Source organism: Rattus norvegicus, chromosome 15 (assembly GCF_036323735.1).
Source record: "Rattus norvegicus strain BN/NHsdMcwi chromosome 15, GRCr8, whole genome shotgun sequence".
NCBI lineage: Eukaryota > Metazoa > Chordata > Mammalia > Rodentia > Muridae > Rattus > Rattus norvegicus.
Window position 1 is genome coordinate 57,230,775 of NC_086033.1, and position 27,996 is coordinate 57,258,770.

Sequence of the window (27,996 nt, forward strand, 5' to 3'; positions counted from 1 at the left end):
CCTAACTAAGACAGTAGACAACTAGATGATTCTATTTTATCAATGATAAAGACCACAAGCAGACAAATAACTCATGAAGCTTTTATTATAGCCCAGTGTTACAGTGGGTACAGGGGTACAGGAGAATCTCAGACTAATTTAACAAGACTGAGAAATAGCCTGCTTGTATAGCTAGTGAAGGGGCATGGTGTGCACAAGTCTCCCAGTCGCAGCCTTTCTTTAGTTCCTCCAACTCTAACTTATGAACCAATCACAAGCCTTACATCATGCCAATCTCCAGGTTTCTTGCTGAACACCTCTGGAGGCTCCATCTCTCAGCCAGAGCGAGCATAGGATCTTCTAAAGTTTGTCAAGAGTTGCCTTGCCTGGATTGGAGTCATTCAGAACAGTGCACGCTGCTTGAAGTGGTTGTTTCGGGAGCAAGGTTTCCTGAAGCCTGTGGTATCATGATCTCGGCAGTGGCCATGGCTGTGGTGGTTCTTCCGCCTGGAGTCGAGTTTCTCCAATGTGGCCATTGAGAATCCAAAGCTGCCAAGCCAAGAAAGGGACTGTTTATTGACAACTTCCTGCTCAAATCAGGCAGTCATGGGTGTCTAGCAGAGCTGCACAAGCAGTTAACTGGTCCACTCCTTATTTTTGCTCATTTAAAGCATCAGGATGTGTCATAAGGAAGATCTAACATGAAATTAACATCATGAACAGCGCTCAACAGTGCTTAACCTCAGTCAAATACCCCTAGGAAAGATTAGGCCCTCTGACCTGTCTCAAAAGGTGACATGGAGTTTGTTCAGCACATTCACAAAAAGTATTGAGCCCTTTTAGGTACCAAATAATGTAATAGATACAACAGTCCACAATGAAATTACTAACCTCAAGACATTTATATTGATATAAGGAAGACAGAGAGTACACGAATATAATTCTATGACCTATAGTTTCTACATATACCTTTAATATGCATCATGAATCAGGATCAGACCCTCTAGCCTGACTTGACTGACTGATCAAGTATGGCTATATCAAGTTCCACAATTCCTGAAGAGAATCCCCCATCACCCATGTCTCCTGCTTTTGTCTCCCTGAAGAAGAATTGTCATTGGATTTAGGGACCATTTGTATAAACAGAACGATCTCATCTCAAGACTTAATTAAATCATACCTACAAAGACTCCTTTTCCCAAATGGAGATATCACAGTCACAAGTTCCAGGGGATTAGCATGTAGACATATGTTTTGAGGGTCCCCCTTCACCACATTTATCTAGTGAGGAAGCTACTGTAGTAGTCCTGAGAGTTAATGCAGATAATCTGCCCCGGGCAGTGGTCTCAGAGAGTGAAAGGTGTTTGCTATCATGGTGTGTGTGTGTGGGGGGGGGGGGTCACAGGGAGGTTCATTTTCTATGTCACACATATTTATCCAGCAGCTAGTTGACAGACATGTGGCTCACCTTTCTTTCTTTTTTCTTTTTTTTCGGAGCTGGGGACCAAACCCAGGGCCTTGCGCTTGCTAGGCAAGTGCTCTACCACTGAGCTAAATCCCCAACCCCGTGGCTCACCTTTCTAGACTTCAGGCCATTGCCAAGAAAGATGCTGGATAAATAAATGTGTTATGTGTTACAAGGAACATGGAACAGACAGACCTAACCTTGCTAGAGCAAGAGGCCCCTTGTGGATGAATATACTGTACCTGATCCAAAGAAGGCTGGGGACTTGGGACAAGTCAAATTTGTATCTTCTCTCTCTCTCTCTCTCTCTCTCTCTCTCTCTCTCTCTCTCTCTCTCTCTCTCTCTCTCTCTCTCTCTCTCTCTCTGAGACAGGATTTCTCTATGCAGCCGTAACTGCACTGGAAGTCACTCTGTAGACCAGGTTGGCCTCAAACACAGAGATCCATCTACCTCTGCCTCCTGAATGCTAGGATTAAAGGTGTACACCACTCATGCCCTGTTGGGTCATAGTGTCTTTGAAGAACTGAGAAGCCTTCCTAGCTTTGGGACAGTTTGCCACCCAGGACACCCTTCTGCCCACTCAAAATCTATAAGCACACCTGCTTCCCATGGTTAGAGTTGTATATGTAACAGTTTCTAGAAGCCTGCCTTCTCCCTATGGTGAGGGCATTCGGTCAGCTGCAGCCTGCTCTGGTGTTAATGGATCAACACTACTGCCCATAGTCTGGAGTTGTCCAGATCTGCTGAGCTTGCTCTCCCAGTAAAGCTCAACACATTGCCCTCCATCATCCTCTACAGGGATGCTTCTAGTTAATTAAATTTTAACCTTTAAACTGCTCACGTAGGCCTCGTTTCCCCTTACCAGCTGCAATGTAAAAGTTTAACTTGGCAAAAAAGTTGCTTCTAAAAAAAAATCCTTTCATCTGTAAGACTCATTAGCATGCTCCAAGTCTCACAGATAAAAATCAGAGCCAGAGATAAGTGGAGAGAAAGAAGCTATCTTCCAGCTATGTGCTTTGACTGCAGGTCTGTCCTGAACACCTGCAGGGCTCAGGGCAAAATTACAAGTGAAAGCTCACACAGGCGCTCGCGCACGCGCACACACACACACACACACACACACACACACACACACATACACCTACCTAAAATACTTCAAAGTAAAAACTTCAGCTATGATACTCAAGTATATTTCATGTTGCTAACTAAATAATACCTTTACTATGTGTACAGTTCCAGACAACGGACCCCTTTCTTCCACGTCTGGCTCACCCCACACTGTGAGGAGCTTCACAGAAAGCCCAGTGGACATTCCAGCACACATCCAAATTCTTCTTACCTTCCCTATATATCCACCCAGTGGCCACTCTTTGTGCCTAAGAATTTGTCTTCTGGTTGTTGGATCCCTGAATAGCATAGACTGCAGGGATCTGTCTCAGCATTCCAGTATTCTACTTATGCATGGATGGAGCATGGGACTATGGATGCAATGTGGTATTTATGGGGCTCTGGGTAGACACAACCCTTTAGTTTCTGTCTTAGTCACTGTTCTATTGCTGTGAAGAGACACTGTGACCAAGGCAACTATTATTAGAGAAAGCATTTAGTTGGGGGCTTGATTACAGTTTCAGAGATCCAGTCTGCCACGGCAGGAAGCATGACAGCATTCAGGCAAGCATGGTGCTGGAGAAGGATTTGGGAGCTACATCCTGATCTGCAGGCGGAGAGAGAGAGAGAGAGAGAGAGAGAGAGAGAGAGAGAGAGAGAGAGAGAGAGAGAGAGACAGACAGACAGACAGACACAGACAGACAGAGACAGAGACTCTGGACTCGTTGAAACCTCAAAGCTCACTTCTAGTGACACACTCCTTCAAACAGGGCCACACTTCTTAATTCTTTAAATCCTTTCCAGCAGTGCCAGTCCCTGGTGACTAAGCACTCTATGAGCCTATGGGACGATTCTTATTCAAAGCACAGCCACTCATCTTCTGGGAGGATAGACATAGAGATCAACAATAATCTTTGCTTGTGCTGAAGTTATCTCTGTGATGGATAATAGGTAAGGAAGTGTGGGGTTCTTCAGCCATCTGTTAGGTCAACGATCCTGTCAAGGTGCATGAGAGAAAATCAGTCTAGATCTACCCAGGGAATGGGCACATTTCCCATGTTAATCCAGCAGACTGCACTTCTCAATCTATTTGCCCCTTACAATTGAAAAGCAAATGATTGATGCTTTCCAGTCAATTCTCAAACGTAAAAGCAAAATAAATGCTTCTCTGTCTTGTGAAGTTTCTTCTTCAAGGCTTCCCTTCTACTTCCCACCCTAACAGCTAGAAACGGGTCTGAGCTTCGCCTCCTTCTCAAGCTTGAATCTTTGTCCCGTTCCTGTCACGCTCAGAATGAGAAGCTTCCAGGACTCCATCCTGATGAACTCACCATGGAAAAAGACACACACACACACACACACACACACACACACACACACACGTACATACACATGTATACACACATATACACACTCACACAGACACTCACGTATTCACGTGCATGCACACATTCACACACATACATGCACACACATGCATACACATGTATACCCCCACACACATACATATACACATGCACACATTCATACACACATGCACATGCACACTCACATGCATACACATACACACACGTACTTACACAGAGAGAGAGACACACACACAGACACATACACATTTCCCCAGGAGCTGAGGCGCCAAGGTGGAGGACAGAGCCACCAGAGCGTGTGTGCAAGAAGGGGGCTCAGTTGATGTTTTCACTCTTTCATTGCTGTCACATGTCCTTACTGAGCATCTATTAGCCACCTGGAGCTGCAAAGTGCTAGTCTTGCCCAACACAGGACATGGCACTGGGCAAACTAAATAAAATCTCTCTCATTAACAACTCCAGCCCAACTAAGGAGGGAAAGTCATCAACCAGTGACTTTAGTGGAGGCTGAATAAAGAGAGTTGTCTGATGCTCAGTTGCTATTGACCATATCACGGGCAGAGGGCAAGATAGTATTTCTACCCAGAGTAGATGATTGGCTCAAGCAGGCATCAGGCTGGGACCATGTCTCACGCAGCTTCGTAAGGTAAAGGACTGAGCCAGTGATAGCCCAGTGGAGGCCACTACTAGTGTATCTATGCTGGGAAGGTGTGCCAAGCATCTGTGCGTAATGCAAACCATACTCACATCCACAAGGATTCTAGTGAGGAAACAACATGGATAAGTCAACTCAATTCTGCTCCGGCGAGAGACAGGGAGGACCTAGAAGCTAAAGGAAAGGCCTGTGATCTCAGGGCTAGGGACTCAAGGATGCCTTTTGCTGTGGTTTCCATGGTGTCATCCAATTTTTCTTTCCCATCCTTCACATAAAGAGCTCTTCCTTCTAAGAGGAGCAGCCTGGGAGGCTCTGAGAGCACAGACCAGTGTCTATGTGGCCATCCCTGTGGATCTCTTATGTTAGTTGTCACTCATAGGTCTCAGTTTGAAATAGATTTCTCTGTCACAGTTGTTGTTTTCTTCTGTCTACAGTAGCATCCTGCTTCCCTCTCACCACTGATGGTGCCAATAGATCCTGACTCAACTGTCTCCAAACCTTCTTCTGGGATTTTAGTCGGTTAGAAAGGAGCTGTACTGGGGTAGGGTTCTTTGTGTCTGCTGGGGGCAGGGGTTTGGGATCTCCCTTCTCCCACCCCCTCCCTTCCTCATTCTTTGGCAGCATCATTCATGTATATAGTGAATTTCAGTCATTCTCATTGCCCTCCCATACCCCTCCCTCTGTGACAAGGTCCCGCCCACTCCATGGCTTCCTTCTGCATGGGATCCACTCATTCCGTTAGCCTTGCTTACATGAAATGGGTTTTTGTCTTCTGGCACAAGAGCCACGGATCAGTGGCTACACCACTGAAGAAAGTGACACCTTCTCACACAACACAACTAACTGTCAATAGTTCCTGCTTTCCCATAAGGTGGAGGGCCTCCTCCCACCCATGATGAAATGTTAGCTGGACCAATCTTGTACATGTAACCACAGGTTCTGCGAGTGTGTGAGGGCAGTGGCCATGTCACTTCACAAGACGGACTCCTGCCCATCCCTCACCCTCTGCTTTTTATTCTTTCTACCTTATCTTCAGTGATGTTTGTTCCCTGAGCCTTGGAGGGAGAAACAGAGATGTCCCATTCAGGGGAACGCACTCCACCATCACCTGCTCTTGGCACTTTGACCAGTTTTGAGTCTCTTCAGTAACTGTTCCTCTCTGCTCTAACAAGCTTCTCTGACCAAGGCTGAGCACAACACTAATCTATGGCCATAAATGTGAATATTGAACATTTGACAAAACAATTGACAATTGTTTTGAGGCAGGGCCTCACACTATAGCCCAGGCTGACCTCAAACTCATGGTGATCCTTCCGCCTCAGCCTCCCAAGTTCTGGAATTACAGTATGCAGTGAAGTAAAATCTGAACTCTTAAAGGCATCCAGCTACCGAAAGTCCCATCTCAGAGGCTGGTTACCAAACATTTAGAGAAGGAACGTTCAGGACCCATTCACCAAAGGAGGCATTTGTCTGACTTCCCTCAACTGATTCTCACACATCATAGAGAGTCCATTCTTAGCATCTGTTACACTGATTGACAAGTAACTAATTTCCCCAATGAGAACCCATGGTAAGTGTTAATTAGAAGCATCTGGTGTGAATCAGAAATACAGATACCAATTGAGGCAATTGTACTCGTTATCTCTGGGGTATGTCCTTTCCCAATAAAATGTTAGGCGATCATGCTGAGGTGTGAATTCCAGAACCAGACGGCACCCGGAGCATGGTGCTAAAAGTATTATGCATTTAGATCCCATTCTCTATATGAACATATTTTAAAGAAGATTGCAGGCATGGCCCCTGGCCCACAGGAACATGCCACCCAGTCATGCCCTGAAATTCAGCTGAGAGCTGAATCTGGGGAGGTGTGCTACACTGCGGTGCCCACCTCAGTGATGAAGCCTCAGTGTGGCTTCTCATCTCGCTTTGCTTACTGTCTGTGAAGAGACCCAATGCCCCCTACCCCGCCCCCAGGTTTGTGATGGTCACAGCCACTGCAGGTTTTGAGGAATAAAGAAGCAGAAAATCTAAATGAGCAGCATTTAGCTTTTCCCTCTGTTCTTTCCAGAAACAGAAAACGTCTGCAGGCTAAAGCACATTCATTCTGACTTCTTGGCTGACCTGTGAACGTGGGGTCAAGCCTTGACATTACCCCATTCTCTAGCCCTTGCCCCAAATGCCATGCCACTCAACCTGTTTGCTCTCCCACTCTTGAATAAAAGGTGTTGGCAACATTGAATCTGTCACCTCTGCCAGGGTTCAGTCCTCCGGCCACCAGCATGAACAAATGGCAGAGCATCATTAAAAGCCGGGTACAGAATCCTCTTTCTCTTCAAGTAGTATGGCCCAAGTCCTGGAGGTGAGTGGAAAGGAAAAACAGCCCCTTGGGTGATCCTTCTGACCACAGGGAGCAGAAGCTGCAGAAAGGGTCACGGATAATCATTCCAAGGACAGGTTTCCTCTTCTGAAGCCAGGATTCAGAAGGGCAGCCATTACCACCAACCATAAGAGTGTGGCTGATCAAATTAAGAAATGTGTTTTAAAATTCAATTACACCCTTGGTGGAAATAGCCTCGCTAATGGTTAGGGATAGAATTATACCCAGTCTATAACGCCTAACATTTCTAAACCCAATTTTGTGCATTATTCTAAAGGTTAATTCAAAACCCCTCTTCCAAATGGGAAGTTAAACACAGCCAATGGAAGGCTGGCATCCGATGACTGGCTGAGGGTTTATCAGTGGTAAGAGTTCATTAGTTTTAATTAGTGTAATCACTAATGTTGCATTAACAGTTTAGTGAAGGAAAGTAATTACTCACACATCCACTGTATTAGATAGGGAGATTAGAATTCATTTTCCAAAAACGATTAGCATTTTGCCAATTAAACGAATCCCTTCTCTGTGCCAGCAGCCCTGTGACCTCCCTCACCCGGGATCTTTTAAGTGAAACATATTTTTGCATCAAAAGATGAACAGGGAGAAATGAGGAGCTAAGGCTGCACTTGTTTCTAGTTCTTTCTCAGAGAGCAGAGTGTAGAGCTCTCCGAGAGTTCATGATACCCTACTCTATTTGCATAGTCACTCGCTACGGTCTCCTCTGACCGTGCCCCTGTCTACCACGTGACACGAGGCAATTAAAACAGAAATGGCTAGTGACGGTGGAAGATAAAACCAAAAGCAAGGAGCTAGGAAGACGAGGTGGAAGGGTTGTCACTTGGGTCCGATATCGGGACAGGGCACAGATAGGCTGCTGGTTCCATTCTAAATGCCAGTTTGGAGCAGGCTTATCTCTTGCCTTAAAAATGCCTGGCTACCCACTGCAGTTCCTTAAAGTTAGCAACTGAGTCTCCTGCTACTCCCCTCTTGGCATGGAGGTCATTCGACCTGGCTTACAGGAGCTTAGCAATATGACCTCAGTACACGCCGTCTACACCAGATTGCTCAGCTTCTAGGAAAGCTCTCAACGTTTCTTCCAGTGCACGCCGTGCTCTCTCTGGCTTCTCGGATACATCCGTTCTTGCTAGAGAAGCCACCTTCTATGTTCACTCAGTGTAATGTCACCTCACACTAACTTCCAAAGCTGCCCTTCCAGTGTGACCTTCTAGAGCCCCATGGCATGTGGTCCCCTTTTAATACCTACGGGTCTTAGTCCCAGAACATCCTCTCCCTGTGGATACTAAAGTCCTTGAATTTTACTATTGTTTTATATAAGGGAGTTGAGCATCTGTTATATAAATAGCCTAGTGTTTCATATAACCCACAAACCTCCTTCCGAATACTTTAAAGCAGTGGTGCTCATCCTGTGGGTCACGACCCTTTTGCGAGTCAAAGATCCTTTCACAGAGGTTGCCAAAGACCATCACAGAACATAGATATTTACATAACAATTCATTGTTACAGTTATTAAGTAGCAAAATTACAGTTATGAAGTAGCAACAAAAATAATTTTATGGTTGGGGGGTCACCACAACTGTATTAAAGGGCCTCAGCATCAGGAAGTTTGAGAACCACTGCTTCAAACATCTCCACATTCTACATTATAACAGCTAACGGGGCACACCACATACCACACAGAATGGAGAAGACGGGACACTGACGGGAAAAGCATGTGAAAGATGATATGCTCAGAGACGGGACCCTTGGGTCACTCCGCTGTCCTGAGCCAGCACTGGGGTAGCCTGAAACAACAACAAGACTAAGGCCTCTGGGATTTCATGGTGGCCGGTGTTCAGCCAAGTTGCTGCCCAGTGCAAAAGTTAATCCCTCAAGGTAGAGCAGCAAGTGACGATCAAGAATCAAGGTCACCGAAAGTCACTAAAACTTTCACTCATATCTAATAGTGGTATAACGGTATCTCTTGGTGGGACAGGAAAGATGGGGTTATTTGTTTGGTTGGCTGATTTCCCCTTTTTTGAGACAAAGTCTCATATAGCCCAGGCTAGCCTGGAACTCGCTATCTAGTTGAAGGTGAACGTCTGCTCTCAATGCTCTCACTCCAACTCCTGAGTGCTGGTGGTACAGGCACCAGTCACCATTTTTTACTTGACTTAGTTTTTAATAGCATTTTACAGGCATCATCTCATAATATCTCCTGACAATACTTTGATGGAAATATTTTCCCAAAAAGAAAATTGACTTAATCAATGCTGTTGGACTCATAGATAGGGAAGCCAAGAAGAACCTCCCAATACTCCGCTAGCAATGGGCCAAGTGCGACTCCAGTTCATTCAGTTCCACTCCCAATGTAGCCCTATGAGTAGAGGTTACCTGTTAGTTGATTGTTCCTTTCCTAAAGAGTAAATCAAACCCATTGCTAGTAGGATTCTGGAACCCAGCCTGTCGCTTCACTGCTGAAGACAACTGTTCCTCTTGGAGTGGAGTTAGAAGAAGAAGAAACAGTGGCCGTCAATAGTGCCGTGCAAGGGTTATCAGACGCGCCCCTTATAGCTCAAGTCCTACAAGAGCGCACACACCGCTTCTGAAACTCATAACTTGAAAGCAGAGCCCCTCTGTCACCCACTGTCCTGTCAGTGACAGTCACTGCTAGGAGGCCATGGCCATGGATTGTGTCTATGTGTTTATATGTTCAGTGTGTGCGTCACACATCAGTGCTTGCATAGACTTATGCATGTATATGCCATGTGTGCCTGTGTATGTATGTGTTCGTGCATACCCTACAGAAAGGGAAGCCAGATGTTGTGTGCTTGTGTCCAGAGTCAGGAGATGTAAAATTGAACCCTATGCTATTGTTTACCCTCAGAAGAGTTACGTACCCTCAGGCTTGTTACTAGTAAGGCCCATTTCTTCTGATAAAAAATACAAATCACAGTTCCTATGTCACAAGGAAGATCCTCGTCAAAACTGAAATTAATTAGAATTGAATTGTCGTCTGTGCCACACTCACACTGAGGGACACTATGTCTATTTTGCTCATAGCTATATACCTATATATCCGTTGCCTGTAGTGTCTGCCCATAGCAAGTGCTTAAGTGTTTCCGGATGCCTGGGCAGAAGATGTTGCCATGGGTCTGATTTTGAGAGTATTTATGGACACATTGCCACGAAGAAGAGAAAATAGGGGTTCCCACGATAGGGGCTACAGAGTGGAGAGGCAGGAACAGGGTACAAATCTGTCTGTCAGGAGAGCGTTGGGGGTCCCAGGTGGTGTCCCCTTTGGAGGCTGTGACTGCACACAATCTCCCCTACATCCCACACGTTGACTTAGGACTTAGAAGAGTGACTGAGATAGTGTGAGCTCTGGGAACACTGGAAAGACAAACGGCTGTTAGAGGCTTCCTTTTCTGTACAGTAACCATGATCCAAGGGAAAGACATCTGTGGATCACCACTGACTACGTAAAAATCAGCAGCAAACATCAAGAAGCAATGAGTCGGAGGAGTTGCTTACGATGCCTGGCTATCCTGTGCATGCCGTTTGAGGGGGGACAGCACCTATACTTGGGGACTTTTTAAAGAGTCAGAAAGACATAAACATTGAATTTTCCTGGTTAAGTTTTCAGAATCCCAATCCCTCCCTTCCCTAGGTATCCATGATGTCCCTCATTTCTTGATATGTGCGTATGTGTGGTTGTATGTTCATGTGTGTATAGACGTATGTTCTGTATATGTGAGTGCCAAACGACCCGTCAATGTTATTTCTCAGACCCATCCCCCATTTTTCTTCTCCCCTTTTCTCGAGACAAGCTTTCTCATTGGCCTGGAACTCACCTTGTAAATTGGGAGAGTCACAGGCCAGGGAGTCCCTGGGGTCTGCCTGTCCTCATCTTTCAGCGCTGGGATCACAAGCGTGTGCCATTAAACCCAGGGACTGTTCTGTTTCAATGTGGGTTCTGGGAATCAAACCAGAGTCTAGCACTTTATTTACTGAGCACACAAACCCGTGTGTGTGTGTGTGTGTGTGTGTGTGTGTGTGTGTGTGTGTGTGTGTGTGTGTACAGCATCGCAGTACATGTGGGAAGGTCAGAGGACAACGATTTGCTCCCTCCTTCTGCCCTGGGGATCCTATGGCTGGAACTCAGGTTATCAGGCTTCATGGCAAGTACTTTTCCCCACTGAGCCATCTCCCCTCACTTCTCTCATTTATATTATTACTCTAACATTTTTAATTAAAATATAATTATATCATCTCCCCCTTCCCTTTCCTCCTTCCAAACTCTCCTCCCTTTCCCTCCCCCCTCTCTAATTATGGCTTCTTTTCCTTTGTTAGTGTTAAATATATCTTTCTATTTTCTATCTATTATATATCTATAAATATATAACTACCTACTGAATCTGTTCCGTGTTGTATTACGGACACAATTTCAGAACTGATCTCTTGGTATTATCTGATTAGTGGGTTCATCCCTGGGAAGGTCATTTCCCCCTACCCCAGCACTCCTTCCTTGCCTGTTTTTGTGGTGGGGGTGGCCCGTGAGCCTTCCCACTCCGTGTTAGTGTGCTTACGGGGGTTGTTCCTCAGGCCTTGTTTAGGCAGTCACGTTATTGCAACATCACATCATTTCTCCGTCATTTCTAGGAGACACAATTCCACAGCAGACATCCTGACCCTCTGGCTCTTAGGACCTTTCGCCCCTCTTCCACCAAGTGCAAGAGCTGTGCTGTAGATATTCCAGTTGTGGCTGGGCACCTCATGACCAGTTGCTCTCTGCGTTTTAACCAGTTGTGGTTTTGTATATTGGTCTTTATCTGTTGCAAACAAACTTCTTTGATGAAAAATGAGTTACGTTTATCAGGCAAGGCTGGTTTGAGAGCTGTCCTGTGATTATGAATATAGAGTGGGGGGTTAATCCCAAGAAAGAAAGAAAGAAAGAAAGAAAGAAAGAAAGAAAGAAAGAAAGAGGGAGGGAGGGAGGGAGGGAGGGAGGGAGGGAGGGAGAGAGAGAGAAGAGAGAGAGAAAGCAAAAGAAGAAATTAACAAACTATCCATGCCTGCACTGTACTTTCTGCCCTTTTTTTTTTTTTTCGGGGCTGGGGACCGAACCCAGGACCTTGCGCTTCCTAGGCAAACGCTCTACCGCTGAGCCAAATCCCCAACCCCGGTACTTTCTGCCTTTAATACTTCTAATATCAGGAGAGCCACACTCCGCGCCGGAGACAAGCCTAACATCCCACTAACACTTTTCTCTCTCCTTCCAGTATGTGTCTAGTAGACGGGCCATCACTCAGAACTCTGCTGAGCAAGGTAGCTTCCACCAGCACCATCTTCCCCACCACCATCGCCACCACTGTCACCACAACCACCTGTATCAGCATGCCCGTCCCCACCACCTCCACCACCAGGAGCCCGGACTGCACAGCACTCAGATGACACCCTGCATTTGCCCCCTGTTCTCCTGCCAATGGGAAGGGCACCTGGAGGTGGTGGTCCCTCACCTGCGGCAAATCCACAGGATCGACATCCTGCACGGGGCGGAGATAGTGTTCCTGGCCACGGACATGCACCTCCCCGCGCCAGCCGATTGGATCATCATGCACTCCTGCCTCGGCCATCACTTCCTGCTGGTGCTCAGGAAACAGGAACGACATGAAGGGCACCCTCAGTTCTTTGCTACCATGATGCTGATTGGGACCCCCACACAGGCCGACTGCTTCACCTATCGCCTGGAGCTCAACAGAAACCACAGGCGTCTCAAATGGGAGGCCACCCCGAGATCCGTCCTGGAGTGTGTGGACTCAGTCATCACCGACGGGGACTGCCTGGTTCTCAACACCTCACTGGCCCAGCTTTTCTCTGACAATGGCAGCCTCGCCATTGGAATCGCCATCACTGAGACGGAGGTCAGAGCCAGGGATGCTGCTGAGATGTGAGACCAGGAGCGGCCGGATCTCCTGTGCACCTCGGACCTCTAGACAGCAGGACCTATTAATTACCCTTCTTTCTTTTCTTTCTTTTTCGTCTCAGGTAATTTGAGGTATTAGTATTCGTCTGCCATGGGCATTATATTATGTAAACAACTGTGATTCAAGATCTTGGTGTGAAATCTGTCCTGTGTTGTTGGTAAAATTTTGTAGAACATTCAGAAGAGTCTACCAGAATAGTTATTTCCCACCATTGTTAGTTCTTTTTTTCACTGCCTCCAAAGGGAACACGTACCACAGTTACCAAGAAGCAGAGCACTGGAGTTAAAGGCTCCCAAACACATCCTTCTTTCCCTCTTCTGGCTGCTTCAGACAGAGCCTGCCTTGTCATGGGTGAAGCAGCATGTCTCGGGAGAAAACCCTGACAGCCATGATCGACCCCTTTCCAGGAGCCTTGGGCTCAAGGCTAAGCTGCAGAAGCATGAGACAGTGTCTCCTCCACAGACCGTGGCGTCACCTGGAGGCACCCTTTGTGTCAGAAGCACTCATTTGATCCAGGGCTGGAGACAGTGGTCAGATTAAAAGCCTTCTCCTTTTTTCAGGTTTTCCTGGCCTCCTTACTGAGCCATGCCTTTCCCTTTTACTTTGCAATTAAAGCCCGGATGTTCTCCCTGCTTTTCGGAAAATCGCTTTGCCTCTGCTGAGATGCAGGCTAAGTAAGATGCAGGAGAAAAGCAGCCAGAAAGAAGGCATGGAATTAATTTTCTAACAGAGGGTGCTCCTGCCTCAGTGAGACCTTTCAAGTGTATAAATTATAAATCCGTCAGCCCCCCTCACTAGAGTAACACTTTTTGTATCAGAGAGCCAGCCACTCTGTTCTTGATAGTTTATAAATAAGATCCATCATCAAAATAAGGACCCCAGAGAAAAGCAAAGCAGGACCTCCCGCCTGGAGAGCTGGCCCTGATACTTGTCCCCCACCCTGCTGGCTTCTTTCCTTACTCTCTAACACACTCTGTACATAAATATGGCTGCTTAGGAGTTAGCTCTGCATGTGCAGAAGGGAGCGTCACCTCACCCTCCACTTCCCTCCCCTCCCCAACCCACCAACCCACAACCTTACCACCACCCCCTCCACCTTCTTCACCCTCACCCCCTCCACCTTCACCCTCACCCCCTCCACCTTCACCCTCACCCCCTCCACCTTCACCCTCACCCCCTCCACCTTCACCCTCACCCCCTCCACCTTCACCCTCACCCCCTCCACCTTCACCCTCACCCCCTCCACCTTCACCCTCACCCCCTCCACCCTCACCCTCACCCCCTCCACCTTCACCCTCACCCCCTCCACCTTCACCCTCACCCCCTCCACCCTCACCCTCACCCCCTCCACCCTCACCCTCACCCCCTCCACCCTCACCCTCACCCCCTCCACCCTCACCCTCACCCCCTCCACCCTCACCCTCACCCCCTCCACCTTCACCCTCACCCCCTCCACCTTCACCCTCACCCCCTCCACCTTCACCCTCACCCCCTCCACCTTCACCCTCACCCCCTCCACCTTCACCCTCACCCCCTCCACCTTCACCCTCACCCCCTGACACCCTCTCCAGAGGTTGTTTCTCTTGGTTTGTTGTTAGAACCGTGCATGAGCCTCTAGAGGAAGGCCTTCGAGCACTGGAAGAAGGGGGAGGGGCTTCGCTCTGCCTTTTTTCTGCTCTAACTTGGACACCTTAAAACCTTCCCAATGGGACCACGTGTCCACAACTCCTTTCTGTCACTGGCCAAGTGCTACGGGGAAACATGGCATCCAAATCCAGCACAGCTCTCTCCCTGGGACTGTGTGGGCCTCTTTCCAACTCATTCCCTTACCTCAGGCACACCAGCTGGGCCGGGCCAGCCTCCAAGCGAATGCTTAGTTTGAGGCAGATTGTCCTGGCTGGCCATCAGCAATCTTTTCTCTACCAGAATTAATCCATCTAAAAACATACTACCCTTCCCCCACCCCCACCCCAAACTGAGTGATTTTCCAGCCATTTTTGCTGTGGACTCCCACCCGAAACATTGATAGAAATATGAAAATGCAGTTCTTTCCAGTCACCCAGTCATTTTTGGGACTCTGAGCCCAGGCTTCATCTATCTAGGGCTGGAGAAGCACAACTAACTTTGCCCATAGAGGAGCACAAAGACGAAGCTGTGAGTTCCCGAGGAAAGGCTTGCATGCGGCAGGAGCTATCACACATGCAGCTCCAGGCCATTAGATTCCAACCATGGATGGCCCAGACCCAAGGCTCGTGGGTCAGCCCTGGGAGGGAGCAGCTTCTGTGGCTCCTTGCCTGCAGCCCAGGCCTCCATAGCCATCTAAAGGCGTCAGAAGCCGCAGTTCCTTCCTGGCTTCTGACGGTCATTTGGAACATCATAGGTGCCCCAACTAAACACACAACACCTCAAGAAGACGCTCAGTGCTTACACATCCCGGGACTCCTGCAGGTTGCCTGTGCCTTCCACTGAGCCGAACTAGGAACAACTGCAGGCTGTCATTAGTGCACACTGTACTATGGGTAGGTCATCCAAGCACAGATTTGAAAGGTGGTTCCTAAGATCTCCAAAATAAAGGCTAGGAAATGTGTCCTTTTCCTCCATCTACGGTGCTCCCAAAATGGCTTTTCTCTCCAAACGAGTAAGTGAGAACAGAAGACAAAGGAGCCAGCTAAGGCCAGTGAATTGGAAACCAAAAAAAGTGTGCATTTGATGTCATTGCTACCAAAAGGCTCTTTTCTTTAGTCTTGAGTAAATCCTCATCAGGTTCCTCAACACACAGGTTCAGAGATGCATCATGACCTTCTCAAGGTCAAACATCAGACCACAACTAAAATTCAGCCCCACCAACCCAGATTTAGTGTTCTCGATATAGGAAGACGAACCCCCGATGTCCAGCAGGGTCTTGCTTCAGCAGTGGATTGGAGACTTGAGAACCGATCAGGTCTTCACCCTGGATGATGGAGAATCCAGATGATGGTGGAGAATCCAGAGGGAAGACTGGAGTGGAATCCTTCTTTAGTAGCTTCTTGGCCATGTGAAGTAAGCTGGTCCCAGGGCTGTGGGAGGGAAGAGGTGCATGGAGGTCTCAGTAGCCTGGTGTCCCTTTGTCCCCTTCACCCACTGTCAGGCAAGCGTCTTGCTCCTCCAGGTTGCCAAGACACTCAATGGTACTCTTTGAGGAATATGTGTGTTTTAATAGAGGGTCTAGACAGACAGTAGCACTGAAGAGAAAATGGGTCATCTGTATTTGAATTGGCAATTGTGAGCTGTTTGTTGGGAAGGTGTTTTAAGGGGAGCCTGCCTCCCCTTGAGTCAGAGCCTAAATGAATGACTGCTGGAGGTTCACAGTACAATGAAGATTGTACATACATGTGTCAGTCAGTACATACATGAGCCTGTCCCCGGGGTAGACCTAACTTTCCTGCAGCTCCTGGGGACATTGAGAAATGGGCCAGGATAGTTGTCACAGTAGGCCTTGTGGCTGCCACTGACTGGAAGTTTCCCATATGACCCCGGGGGATATTATCCCATGTAATCCTCAAAAGAATCACACGGAGCTGCTGCTATGTGTAATATGTTGTACCTATGTAACTGAGAAATTGCAGATAGCAAACAGTAAGACTGGTTCCACAGTCTAGGCTTTTAACCAATTCCATCCATGTCATTTCTATGAACTCATGTTGCAGATTCTCAGAAGGACCAGTCTGGACGGCATGGAAACGCTGCTTTAGTGTTTCAGTACTAAGTGTATCTTTTTGCTTCTGTTCTTCCAGTCTGATAGCTGACTTGTATTCAGATTGTTACATTTTTAGAATTTTGTAGGTCAGTTATTACAACCATTATTGAAGATTAACTTATATATAATCTTACAGTTAAATAAATTCTATTTAAGACAAGGAGAATACTCCGGCGTCATAGCTTTCTTTTCTGTGCTCTAGATGTCATTTGTCCCGTATCTACAAGGAATGTGCTTACAATGGTGCTGACCTTAGGATTCAGCTTACCTCCACGGTGATAGGCTGGAAGGATTTGCAATTAGCCAGGATGGAAGGATTTACATTACAGTCATTGGCAAATACTATAAGCCAAAATATTCCCAGAAAGTTAATTCTTAAGCCATGCGTGGTGACAAGAATTCATAGCACAGTTGAAACGTTGCTGATGCACTCGGAGTGGGGAGAGAGACTTGGAAGGACCACACACATGACAGTCAAACGGCAAATTGTTCAGGAAAAGCAAATCTTCTGGGGAAGAGACCCTGAGGCTTCCAAGAGTGTCTCTTACCCAGAACACCTTTCAAAATTGCCCCCCACCTATGTCCCTGATCTATGCTGTTGTGCAAAATCCTATCTGGTGGCTTTTGTAAAGAACCGTGACCCACAAAACCAACCGTTTTTTCCTCCATCCGTTTTTTCTCACAGGTTTCCCATCCTCTGTCTCCTTACCTGTAGGTCAAAATGGTCTCTGAAGAAGACGTTTTACTTTGAAACTAGAGATTGGGAACATCTGACATTTGAGAAGACCATTAGTAGTGGTTTCGAATATCACACAAAATATGTTGCCAAGGAAGGAAACTGAGACCCTGATATGTTGTAGAGGCAGGGGGCAGACACAGCAGTGGGTGAGGGATGTCATGGGAAAGACAGAGCCCAGCACCTTCTTTCCTGCTCTACCTGATACAATCCAACAAGGACTTAGCCAGGGCCATTGTTCCCATGGTCACAAAAGTCACGAGACCCGGAAGTCCTGTGCCTGAAGCCGGCAGGTACTCAGAGGTGAGAAGTGAGTCAAGGAGCTTGGAGAGGGCTCAGTCAGGAAAGCACTCGTGTGGTAACTAGAATCTGAGTCCCCAGCACTCACATAAAAGCCAGGTGATGCAGTATGTACAGACATGTAATTGCAGCAATGGGGAGCAGAATAAGGAGGATCTCCAGGGCTTGCAAGTCAGATTGTCTTCCTGAATCAGTGAGATCCAAGTTCAGTGAAAGGCCCTGAATCAAAAATTAAGAGATTAATTACCTGTCATTACTTCCATCACACATGCACGCGCGTGCACACACACACACACACACACACACACACACACACACACACACACACACACACACGCACGGAACCAGAACCTCTGAGTCCATTGGTTTCCATGTGACAGAAGTAAGGCTCTCTGAGGCTGCAACTTGGACCTGGCTTCTAGAAGGGGAAGGAGGGTCACAGATGAAACATAAAACCTGGCTTTGATTAAAATCCAACTATAAATAGCATCAAGAGTGATGTCTCCTAGTCAGATTGTCAAGTTTCTCATTATTTGTTCTGAAGATTTCCTTCAACGCTCAGCTGAAGAAACACCACCGAAAAGAGACCCGGGAGATCCATTGTGCATCCGCATTCGTTTCCCCAACAGCAGAACACAGCAGTTACCATGCAGGCTAGAGTTTGTCTTTCCAACATTAGGTGAAAATATTTCACTTCGAGGGCACCAGAAACATCCCCTTGTCCTTTCAAAACCTTGTCTGGGGAATGGCAATAAAGAAGAGGATGGATATTCAGAGACATTTTGCTCCCTTCTAATTGACCTACATGGAACTTCCTAGGTTTTCTTAGGGTGTCGCAGACAAGAAGCAGTACCAAACCACCCCTTCCTCCATGGAAAAGCCATTAAGCTTTTTGGTACCACTTCTCTGAGCCCCTTGGAATGCGTTTGTTCTTTCTGTTGTCTGCAACATGAGGGGACAGCTCCAGAAAGTTACCCAGTGAGTTCAATACCCAGTGGGTCACTAGCTGTCACTCTTGCCTTATGCCTTGTTATCTTCCTCCCCTTTTCACATTTGCCTCCATTTAAGGTCATAATTGAATGGAAGAAAGAAAATGCTACCAGCGGTGAATAGAAACTGATAACTCCCTCGTCCCTGGAACAATTTCAGCACCTTGCATTGAGGACCCTGAGAAACAGGACCACTGCCTGCCCCCCCCCCTCTGCATTCTAAAGAAAGAAATGGGTTTCACCCCTGCCCTGGCCGCCCGGAGCCCCTTATCTCTGCTGTCCCCTGCCTCTGTCTGACAACACTGTCTCTGAAATTTACTTCTGAGTCTATCAGATCGCTTGTCAAAGAAGTCTTCATGGTTTAATTCTTTAATTCCAGGCCCCTGTTAGTTACTCCCAGGACCAGAATTCAGCATGGTTCTAATCCTATTGCCTGTCAATTCATTTTAACCTCAATCTTCCTGCCATCTTATTTCCAGAACCCATTTCTTGTTCTCACAAAAGCTTGGGGGAAGGGGGAGTTTGAATCAAATTGATATGAATGATCAAAAGTGACCAGAAGGGGGTTGGGGATTTAGCTCAGTGGTAGAGCGCTTGCCTAGGAAGCGCAAGGCCCTGGGTTCGGTCCCCAGCTCCAAAAAAAAGAACCAAAAAAAAAAAGTGACCAGAAGGTTAACTTGACTATTCATGTGCTGGGACACCTTTCAGGCCATGTCACTGACTGTCTTAACACCGCATCATTGCCCAGGCACTTACTTTGTCTCTCTTCATTTGTCCTCAAAGGCATACAGTAATGTTGCTCAATACAAGGGAGAGAGTGTCCCCTAAATGAAGGGGAAAGGGAGGAGCCTTCCCAGAACTCAGCCATTGGAGGAAGGCACATGTCAACTGCACCCTGGAATCTAGGGGTTGTTTAAGGACTGATTGCCTGGAGAATTCGATTTCTAAGCCCCAGAATCTGCAGTTCTGATTCAAAAGCCACAGTGGGGCCCAGGACTCCGTTAATATTCTCCCCGGTAAGTTCTAAACTCCAAAGCTAGGGTCCAGTGAGGAAAATGGGGCACAAGAAACAGAAGCAGCCAAAGTCTCCAGAAGAGGAGACCTGTGACTGTAAGAGGAGGCAGAGAGGAGGAGGCGACTGGAGATGGACCAGGCAGCATTTAGCTGGGGGAGGAAGACATAACCCGAGCTCCAAAACAGTCCTGAGCTCCAGACCATCCCGAGCCCTTCTTCGTCATCCAGTGTTAATGGAAGTCTCTGTTCTTGCCATTGGGGGATGGCAGTGAAGGGGGCCAGGGGAGCGGGAAAGGCTGTACAGGCTGATGGGGATGTGTCAGCTTAGCAGCCAGGATGGATGGATGAAGAGCTGGTGTAGAACAGTCCTCAGTGCCAAGCATCTCACAGAAACAGTTGCCTGTGAAGTGACTACAACTGTAAATCTTCCTCTGAGCCAAGGGCGTTTATCCTTTAAATCCCTGCCTGGTGGGGTTGGGAAATTATATTTAAATCTCTGCCCCATTTCTGACCAGGAGTTTCCCAGCAAATCCCTAAGAAAGGCAATTATTTACCCTGAAAATCCCAGGCTGCCCGAACACGTTGCTGTCCAGGGCTTGCCCTGGGTGATGTGAACTATCAATCTCTTTCTTCCAACAGCTCAGAACTAAACCCCACATGAGCTTGGCCTAGAGGCAGCAGAGAAGGGAATCTCTGAGCTACTTCCTGTTAGCCTACGTGAGCTACTCTCCATTGGCTCTGCAAGGGGGTGAGAGGGGAAAGCATCCACTAAGCATCGAAGTCGGAGGCTTCGTACCACCGAGTTACAAGGGCTCTTCCATTCTGTGCCTCTTCCTGGGTACCGATTCAAGTTCCACTAACACTCCGGAGGTGAATGTTTCCCATTGTTAACACTGAGGTCCAAGGAAATAGCTTTCAGTTGAATTTATAGTAGGGATTCTAATCCTCACACACTGTATCAGGACACCACAAAGAAAGCAAGCTGAGAAGAGGACTTCTCGTTTTGATGGATTTCCTAAAAGGTTGTTTGGGGAGGCAATTCATTGATTGGACAGACATTCTAAATCACAAACCCATTTTGACTGGTTAATAACTAAGTTCATTTGATAAAAGACATAGACGGCCCACCTGTGGGTACGGACTTCACTGCTTTACCTAACTCTCTCCCTGTAGTTTTTATCAGCCATAGTAGATTCCAGACACAAACCAGGCCTCACCTGCAGTAACAGAAGGAGAGCGTCTCTGAAAGTCCCACACAGGTCAAGGCAGATCCCTTCACTGCAGAAAGGATTTCAGACTGGTTGGCAGGTGGACTGGGATCCCCCTGTCCCTACCCTCAACTGCATGACTGTTAGATGCTTACCAGTGTGCTCAGCTTTAACATCGGTGCTAGGTAGGGACCCACGCTTCTGCCACCATGCTTGCATAGCAAGATTTTACTGAGCCATCTCCCGAGCAGCCAGAGTTGGATTTTATTAAAAGAAAATTTTAACCGTAGATTCAAGCGTAAGAATTAATGGGTAGAGAGATACTCTGTGAGAGACCAGGACATACTCAAGTGTGGGGTGGACCTAATATCTTTATAATAGCCGTATAAAGAAAGCTGGTGGGCTCTGAAGTCATTACCTTTAGAGGGTTGTTAAGTTAAATGTGATCATAGAAGGACTGCCAGGTATACGAGAGGCTCACAGAAGGTGAGGTAAAATCATAGACCAACCAGAGTAGTAGGGCAAGCTAGGGTGTTCTCAGTGTAATAAAAGTTTATAGTTCTGGTTGTGAGGTTCCCAGAGAGTATCAGGTTTATGTCTGGGAAAGAAGTAATGGGGGGGGGGGTGGATTTCTTGAGTACAAAGGCCATCAAAGCCATACCAGGCCACTGACTTTCGGGTCCTTTGTCCTGCAGACTCAGAATGAATTTTGTGGACAAAGGAAGGGTGAATTTCAGAAAGGAATTTTATCACAGTTGAGTATAAGAGAAAGGAAGCAGACAGGGCACCTTCAGAGCAGGAGGTCTCCTAGAAAGGGCTGCAAACAGGGGTGGGAGTCTTGAGGGTCCTGCTATAGGTTAGTAAGGCCCTATTGGGCTGAGATGTGGGGGTATGAGTTGGTCAGTCCAGTTGTCCCACTCACAAGGTGGGACTGGAGTTTTGGACACAGGTTCCAGGGCATCTGGTCTCCACAGATGCCCTGCTTCTAGGCAAATGCTCACTAAAGTTGCCATTGATAAAAGGAGAAGGAAGACAAAACCAAGAAACCAGAGCTTGAACCAGCCCCCTTCAGCATTTTGCTATTTCTGGGCTCTGGTCAGGACAGTATTGCCACTAGAACCAAGGACATTTCCAGCTTCTAGACAGGATGGAACTAGTTGTCATGGACAAGAAGCAGGTGTGCTGGCTTTCAAGTCGCTGCACGTAAACTGACTGCTTTCTTTCTCCTGTTCTCAGGAGGAACAAAGCCACACTTGAAGGTCATATTCTCTGAAGCTTTGAGCACACCCCGCTGCTATTTTAACATTTTTGAAAGTTATCTTTATATAACAAGAATATTGCCTCTGTGTAGACAACTGTACAGCAAAGGTTAATTTTCCTAGAATTCCTGATTCTCAGCTGCCAGAGGCTTCCAGCAGACTCCAGGGCTAGGAAACCTCTTCTTCTTCTCAAACCTCCATAATTTTCATGGACTTTCTATCCAGCCTCAGTCTGGGGGTGCAGCCACAAGTGCCATGCTCCCATGGTCCCCCAGGTCCACTTTAGGAAGACTCTGACTCAGATACCACACAATTCTAGGAACGATAGATTTAAAACATAACTCACAGTCAAGTCAGAAACCGAAGACCTCAGAAAGCTTCCCAGTCTGTCAAAGGCAAATCCACTTCCTGCTTCATCGCTCTGCTTCCCTCAAACAGCGACAACGTCTTAGGGTGCCCGGACGGCTGCCTCTAGTCCCTGAGCAGTGACTCTGCAGCTTCCCCACCTCAGAAAAAGAGTTCAACAGAAAAGAATACATGGACCACCCCCCACTGGAGGTGTGAGACAGGCTTCAAGTGTTGCTGAGTTTAGGAGAGAAAGGTATGAAACAACATTGCTCGACAGTATATGTAGGGAACACAGTTAAATTTGTATTTCGGAAAAACAACAACCAGTTTAGTACATCTCATGCAGCAACATTTAGGATGTCTACATTTCAGTATTGGCCTGAAATTCCAGTTTAACTGGGTGTCCTGCGTTTTCTATTTGTGGAGTCTGGCAAAAAGTAGTCTAATAAAAATCTGTTTGTTTGTTTGTTTGTTTGTTTGTTTCAAGGCTAGAGTTGTAGCTCCGTGGTAGAACATTTATTTGCCCAGCTTACACAAGGCCCTGGATTTGACTCTCAATGCTGAAAAGACAAGTCATACCGTCAGGAGAGTAGATTGCTATCTGTATCCTTCCTGCTGACTCCACTCCTTATGTGGGGAGCCCAGTGTGTGGCCCCTCCTTTCTGGCCACAAAACTGTAAGGTCCCAGGCCTCTTTTCTAGCTGAAATGGTTGGGTTGTTCTTGTCTCTGCATCTTAGTAAGATCAATGTTGTTAGCATTCTGTCTAAGCTCCACCCCCACAGTTACCTGGCAACAGCCCAGGTGTGCCTGACTCACTATAAAAGGGGTTGCTTGCCCCCTCCTCGTTCTCTTGCTCTTGCTCTTCCCCTCTTCCCCTTTGTCCCTTCTCTCCACAGTCCCTTCCCTGCTTCCCTCCACGTGCTTATGTCCGGCCTTTACTCCTCTCCTCTTCTACTCTTCTCTCATTAAACCTTTCCACGTGGAATCATTTGGCCTGTTGTGGTTTGTCCGGACTTGAGCCGAGACTTCTACCCCAACAAATGTGCCTTGTTTGTTTTGTGTATGTGAGCATGTATAAGATGTGTGAACATGCCTGTTTGTGGGTGTGGATGTGGACATACTCAGGTCATGCTATACACGTAGAGGTCAGAGGACAATGGCCTCAACTCAGTCTTCATTGTCCACCTTGATAGAGACAGAGTCTCCTTCCTGCTGCATAAGCCAAACTAGTTGATTTGTGAGCTTCTGGAGATTTTCCTGTCCTCACCTCTTTCCTGTAGGTGGCCTAGGATTACAAATGCTTGAGTGACTGTGTCTGCCGTTTATGTGGGTTCCAGGTCCAAAGGAAGGCAGTCAGGCTTTCGCACAAGCACTTTTCCTCACTCAGACTTATCTCCCCAGCTCTGTGTGCCTTTAAATCCCAGAGTTACAGATAACAGAAGCATTCAAGCAGACGGAAGCTATCAATGCAAAAAGTGGTCCCCAATCTTCTTGATCAGGTAAGAAGAGAGTTTGGGGGCAGGAGGGATATTTGAACACCAAAACACTTGTCTATTATAGCAAACAGGATGATCAGATGGGGAGAGAAGGTGCGGTCCCCACCCTCAGGAATTTCTCAGTGTACTTGAGGCAAATTCAAGCAGCCATTAGGTTCATCCTAGCACACAGCGCGCACATACAGGCCATCAGCCGTTCCCAATTAGCGATTGCCACAGCTGGGCTGGTTTGCATGCCTCTGAAGACTGGCAAACAAGCAGAAAATGCACCCAAATGTAATAGACTATTAATTACAGCACTGGGAACATTTGGGTGCAGGATCCCTGCGTGCCCAATTTAATAGGATAATGCATCAGGAGCTGAGTGTTGCTTTGCACACACAATGCATGTGCATTAAGAAAAGCACCCAGAGATGAGGAGAACTCTGATTTTATATCGGATATAAGCAAACTCACCAAGCCTCTCTTCTGGTAAAGAGGGCAGGGAATGTGAATAACCTGGAATGCTAACATCCCGCTGAGGAGCCAGTTTTCTTCATTACTATAAACTAATCTGGTCCAGAGGGAGTCACTGCATTTAGATACACAGCACCAAAAACATATTTCTAGAGGGGCTGGGGAGATTTGGGTCACCAGTGTCCCCATAACACCCAGGTGTGACAGCATGCACAAAATTAACAAAGGAAATCTTGAATCCATTGGTGTCCCTAACACTGAAAGACTTTGTCCAAAAGTGAGGGGCACCCATTGATGGAAAGCCCTGTGAGTGACTTCCAGGAGGCAGAAGGCAGCCATGCCACCAAGGCTCTGTGATGGGAAATCCACTTTACGGCAAGAGACAAAGTCTTCAGAAAAACATTACCGTGTGCCCTAACAACTTCACTCTCTGTGTTTTTAAGATTTGCACAGGATTTATTTTCCTTGGCAATGATAAGAGCTCAGACATAGACACAATTGCATTTACAAGAAAAGCTTAATCCTTTTATTCTGGGAGAGGACTCTCTCTCTCTCTCACACACACACACACACACAGAGAGAGAGAGAGAGAGAGAGAGAGAGAGAGAGAGAGAGAGAGAGAGAGAGAGCGCGAGAGAGAGCGAGCATACAGAAAAGACGACCAGGGTCCACCAGGAGGTAGAAGGATGGAGGAAAGCCTGGGCTAGCCGCTCTGTGCTGCTTTTGCTGGAAGGACAGTGGAGGCAGAGAAGGAGTCTGATCAAGCCTGCTGTTGGCCAGTTTGAATAAGGTGGGAGGGAAATGGGTCCTGGGCGCTAGGGTTAGGGTCTAGCTTGGGGTGATTTATGGTAGGAAACAGTGTCCCAGATAAATAAGAGGTGAGTATATGGGCTCTGGATTAATTGTGTTGCACACTAAAGGTGATCTGTCTTCTATCCTAAGCCTGGGAGGACAGTGTCTGTAAGACCCAGGTCTGTAAGACCAGGTATCAACACATCAAAAAGTATAGAAAAGGATAAACAGGACTAATGTAACCTTCCCTGTAAAAATCCCAATTTTCTGGACAAATGAAACCATAATCTAAAAGCTTTCATCTCCTGCAGGAAGGCCCTGTGGGTGGAAGGAATCGTAATCTCTATGGAAAATTCTCTCTTTACAGTTGGCTAGCCAAGTGGGGTGAAGCCCAAACAGAGACCATGGGATTAGCAGAGCTTAGAGAAAGTCTGCAGCCTGTCAGGAGAAGCATAAAGATTCATAAGATGACAAGTTATTCTGTGATGTGCCCCAGGACAGGCAAGAAAAGGAAGACAAGTCAGCCAGTTAAGGTTTCTGGTTGCAAACAAAATCCACTTCAGCCAACTGAATCAAAACATACAAAATATTAAGGCCATGTATGTTAATTGTAGCACAAAAGAGGCTTATAGAGAAAGATTTCAAGTTCAAGGCAGCCTGGGCTACATAAGGATGCTCAAAGCAAAAGGAAGAGGAGGGGGAAGAGGAGGAGGAGGCACAGAAAATATCTACAGGATATTCCAGGGCTAGAGAGTTGCATTGCCAGAGACTAAACAGTTAAAAACAAACAAAACAACACCCAGCTACACCATATAACTCTTTCTAGCAGAAATACCATGACTATTCCCTTTTCTGCTAGATACCATGGTCCTTTGTGAGGCAGGATAGAAGGAGAGATGGTGAAAATTATGGGAACATGAGGTGAGGGGCAGAGTCCAGCACCCAGGATTCTGGTTTAAGTCTTTGATCTTCTGAGAATTGAGAACTCTGGTAAAACTGCCAGCATTTGCCATACCAACTGTACCAACTATACTAACTGTACCAACTGTACAAACTGTACCAATGGTACCAATAGTACCAACTGTACCAACTGTACAACTTTACCAACTGTACCAACTATATTAATGGTACCAATGGTACCAATTATACCAACTGTACCAACTGTATCAACTGTACCAACTGTACCAACTCTACTAACCATACCAACTGTACTAACTGTACCAACCGTATCAACTGTACAACTGTACCAACTGTACCAATTGCCTACACAGACACACCATCCATTTTTATAAAGGTATTTTCAAATAAGCACATTTGCTTAAGGCTTTTCTCTCTTCCCAACTCTAAACCTACAGTTTTCTAGGACTCACAACCAGAAATCCCATTTACAATTAAAAAAAAAAAAAAAAAAAAAAAGTCCTGAGCCCTGTGCCCAGCCCTAACGGCTCCTGATTTTATCAGATAATTCCATCCAAGGCTCCTCTGTCATAACCCTACAATCTCACTTATCAAAAAGACAGAGAAAAGGAAAAAACAAGCTCTTAGCAGTGCTTTGAGATGTCCTGAGAGCCACCAAAAGTGCATGCGTGGCTGAAAGAACCCTATATGGCTCTCCCCTGAGACGCTCGCACTGACACTTGCGTGTCTCTTTTTCTCCCACGGGCACCTTTCTTTCCTTAACCCCTGTGTTTAACGTATATGTCTTTAATAATTTGGAGCTCTTCCTGGAAGACCACACCCATGCTCTCTGTTCTTTCCTCTTCTCTGAGTAGCTGACTTTTGACTTTTAATAAATTTCAGCTCTGCTGCCTACTTCCTTATCTTGATATGATTTTCTACACTGACGCTGAGTGTCTGGTTCTATATGAGCTGAGGTTCCCTGCTAAGAGATCAATGGAGCGCTTCTGCTCTTCCGGTGACAGTGTCAAGTTGAGCTGCTGCTGTCATCGGACCTGAGTTCACTTGCTCTGGTCCAGCCCAGATACCCTAGAAGAACTGCTATTCCTGCCTTCAGGCCTGCAACAACAACAACAACAACGTCAAATCCTCCCATAACATACAGAGGCCTAAATGCTCAGGAGAGTAGGGAGCACAAGCCCTCAGGTGCAGCTTTACCTCAGGAGGTCAAACCAAGAGGGGACTGAATTTGGATTAGTCAACTTGGGCCAGTTCTCACAGTGTTGTATTGAGTAAGAAATTTACCCCCCATGGGTGGACATGTTTGAACACTGGGGTTCTAACTGGGAGTCTGTGGTGGAAGGTGACAGAACCTTTAGCGCGTGTGTGCTACCTGGCAGAAGTGGTAGCCATCCTGGAGGCTCTCTGCTTCCGCCCCCACCTGAGCCCTCTGCTTCCTGATGTGCCAGATGTGAGGAGTCCACCACCTACCATTAAGTCCTTCTGCTGGGTGTGTGGTTTACAGAGATAAGAAACACAACCAGTAAAGGACTGCAGTAAGAACCAGACTCCAGCGTTCCAGAAAACCAACGAGATTAGAAGCAACTGTGAGCATCCAGTCCTCTTTTTTTTTTTCCAGAGCTGGGGACCGAACCCAGGGCCTTGCGTTTGCTAGGCAAGCGCTCTACCACTGAGCTAAATCCACAACCCCTATCCCAAAGACTGACCCTGGACTCTGACCTCATAGGTAGCAATGCATATCCTAGTAAGAGCACCAGTGGAAGGGGAAGCCCTGGGTCCTGCTAAGACTGAACCCCCAGTGAACTAGACTG

The 27,996-nt window shown here is 46.9% G+C and overlaps 1 protein-coding gene and 1 long non-coding RNA gene across 2 annotated transcripts in view; one reads left to right on the forward strand and one right to left on the reverse strand.

Annotated features, from left to right (window-relative positions):
• The window catches only part of Siah3 (siah E3 ubiquitin protein ligase family member 3), a 67,364-nt gene extending 50,530 nt beyond the window's left edge, over nt 1–16,834 (forward strand). The window contains exon 2 of the mRNA NM_001191118.2: nt 12,228–16,834. Within this exon, the coding sequence (NP_001178047.1) occupies nt 12,228–12,899 (672 nt within the window). The 3' untranslated portion in view covers nt 12,900–16,834. The remainder of the gene's footprint in view (nt 1–12,227) is intronic.
• Nucleotides 68–27,992, reverse strand: LOC120097040 (uncharacterized). The gene is made up of 3 exons (XR_005494112.2): nt 23,102–27,992; nt 22,521–22,680; nt 68–528 (listed from the first exon to the last, which is right to left on the reverse strand). It is a non-coding gene; the product is annotated as an uncharacterized LOC120097040 (long non-coding RNA).
• Between the last annotated feature and the right edge of the window lie 4 nt (nt 27,993–27,996).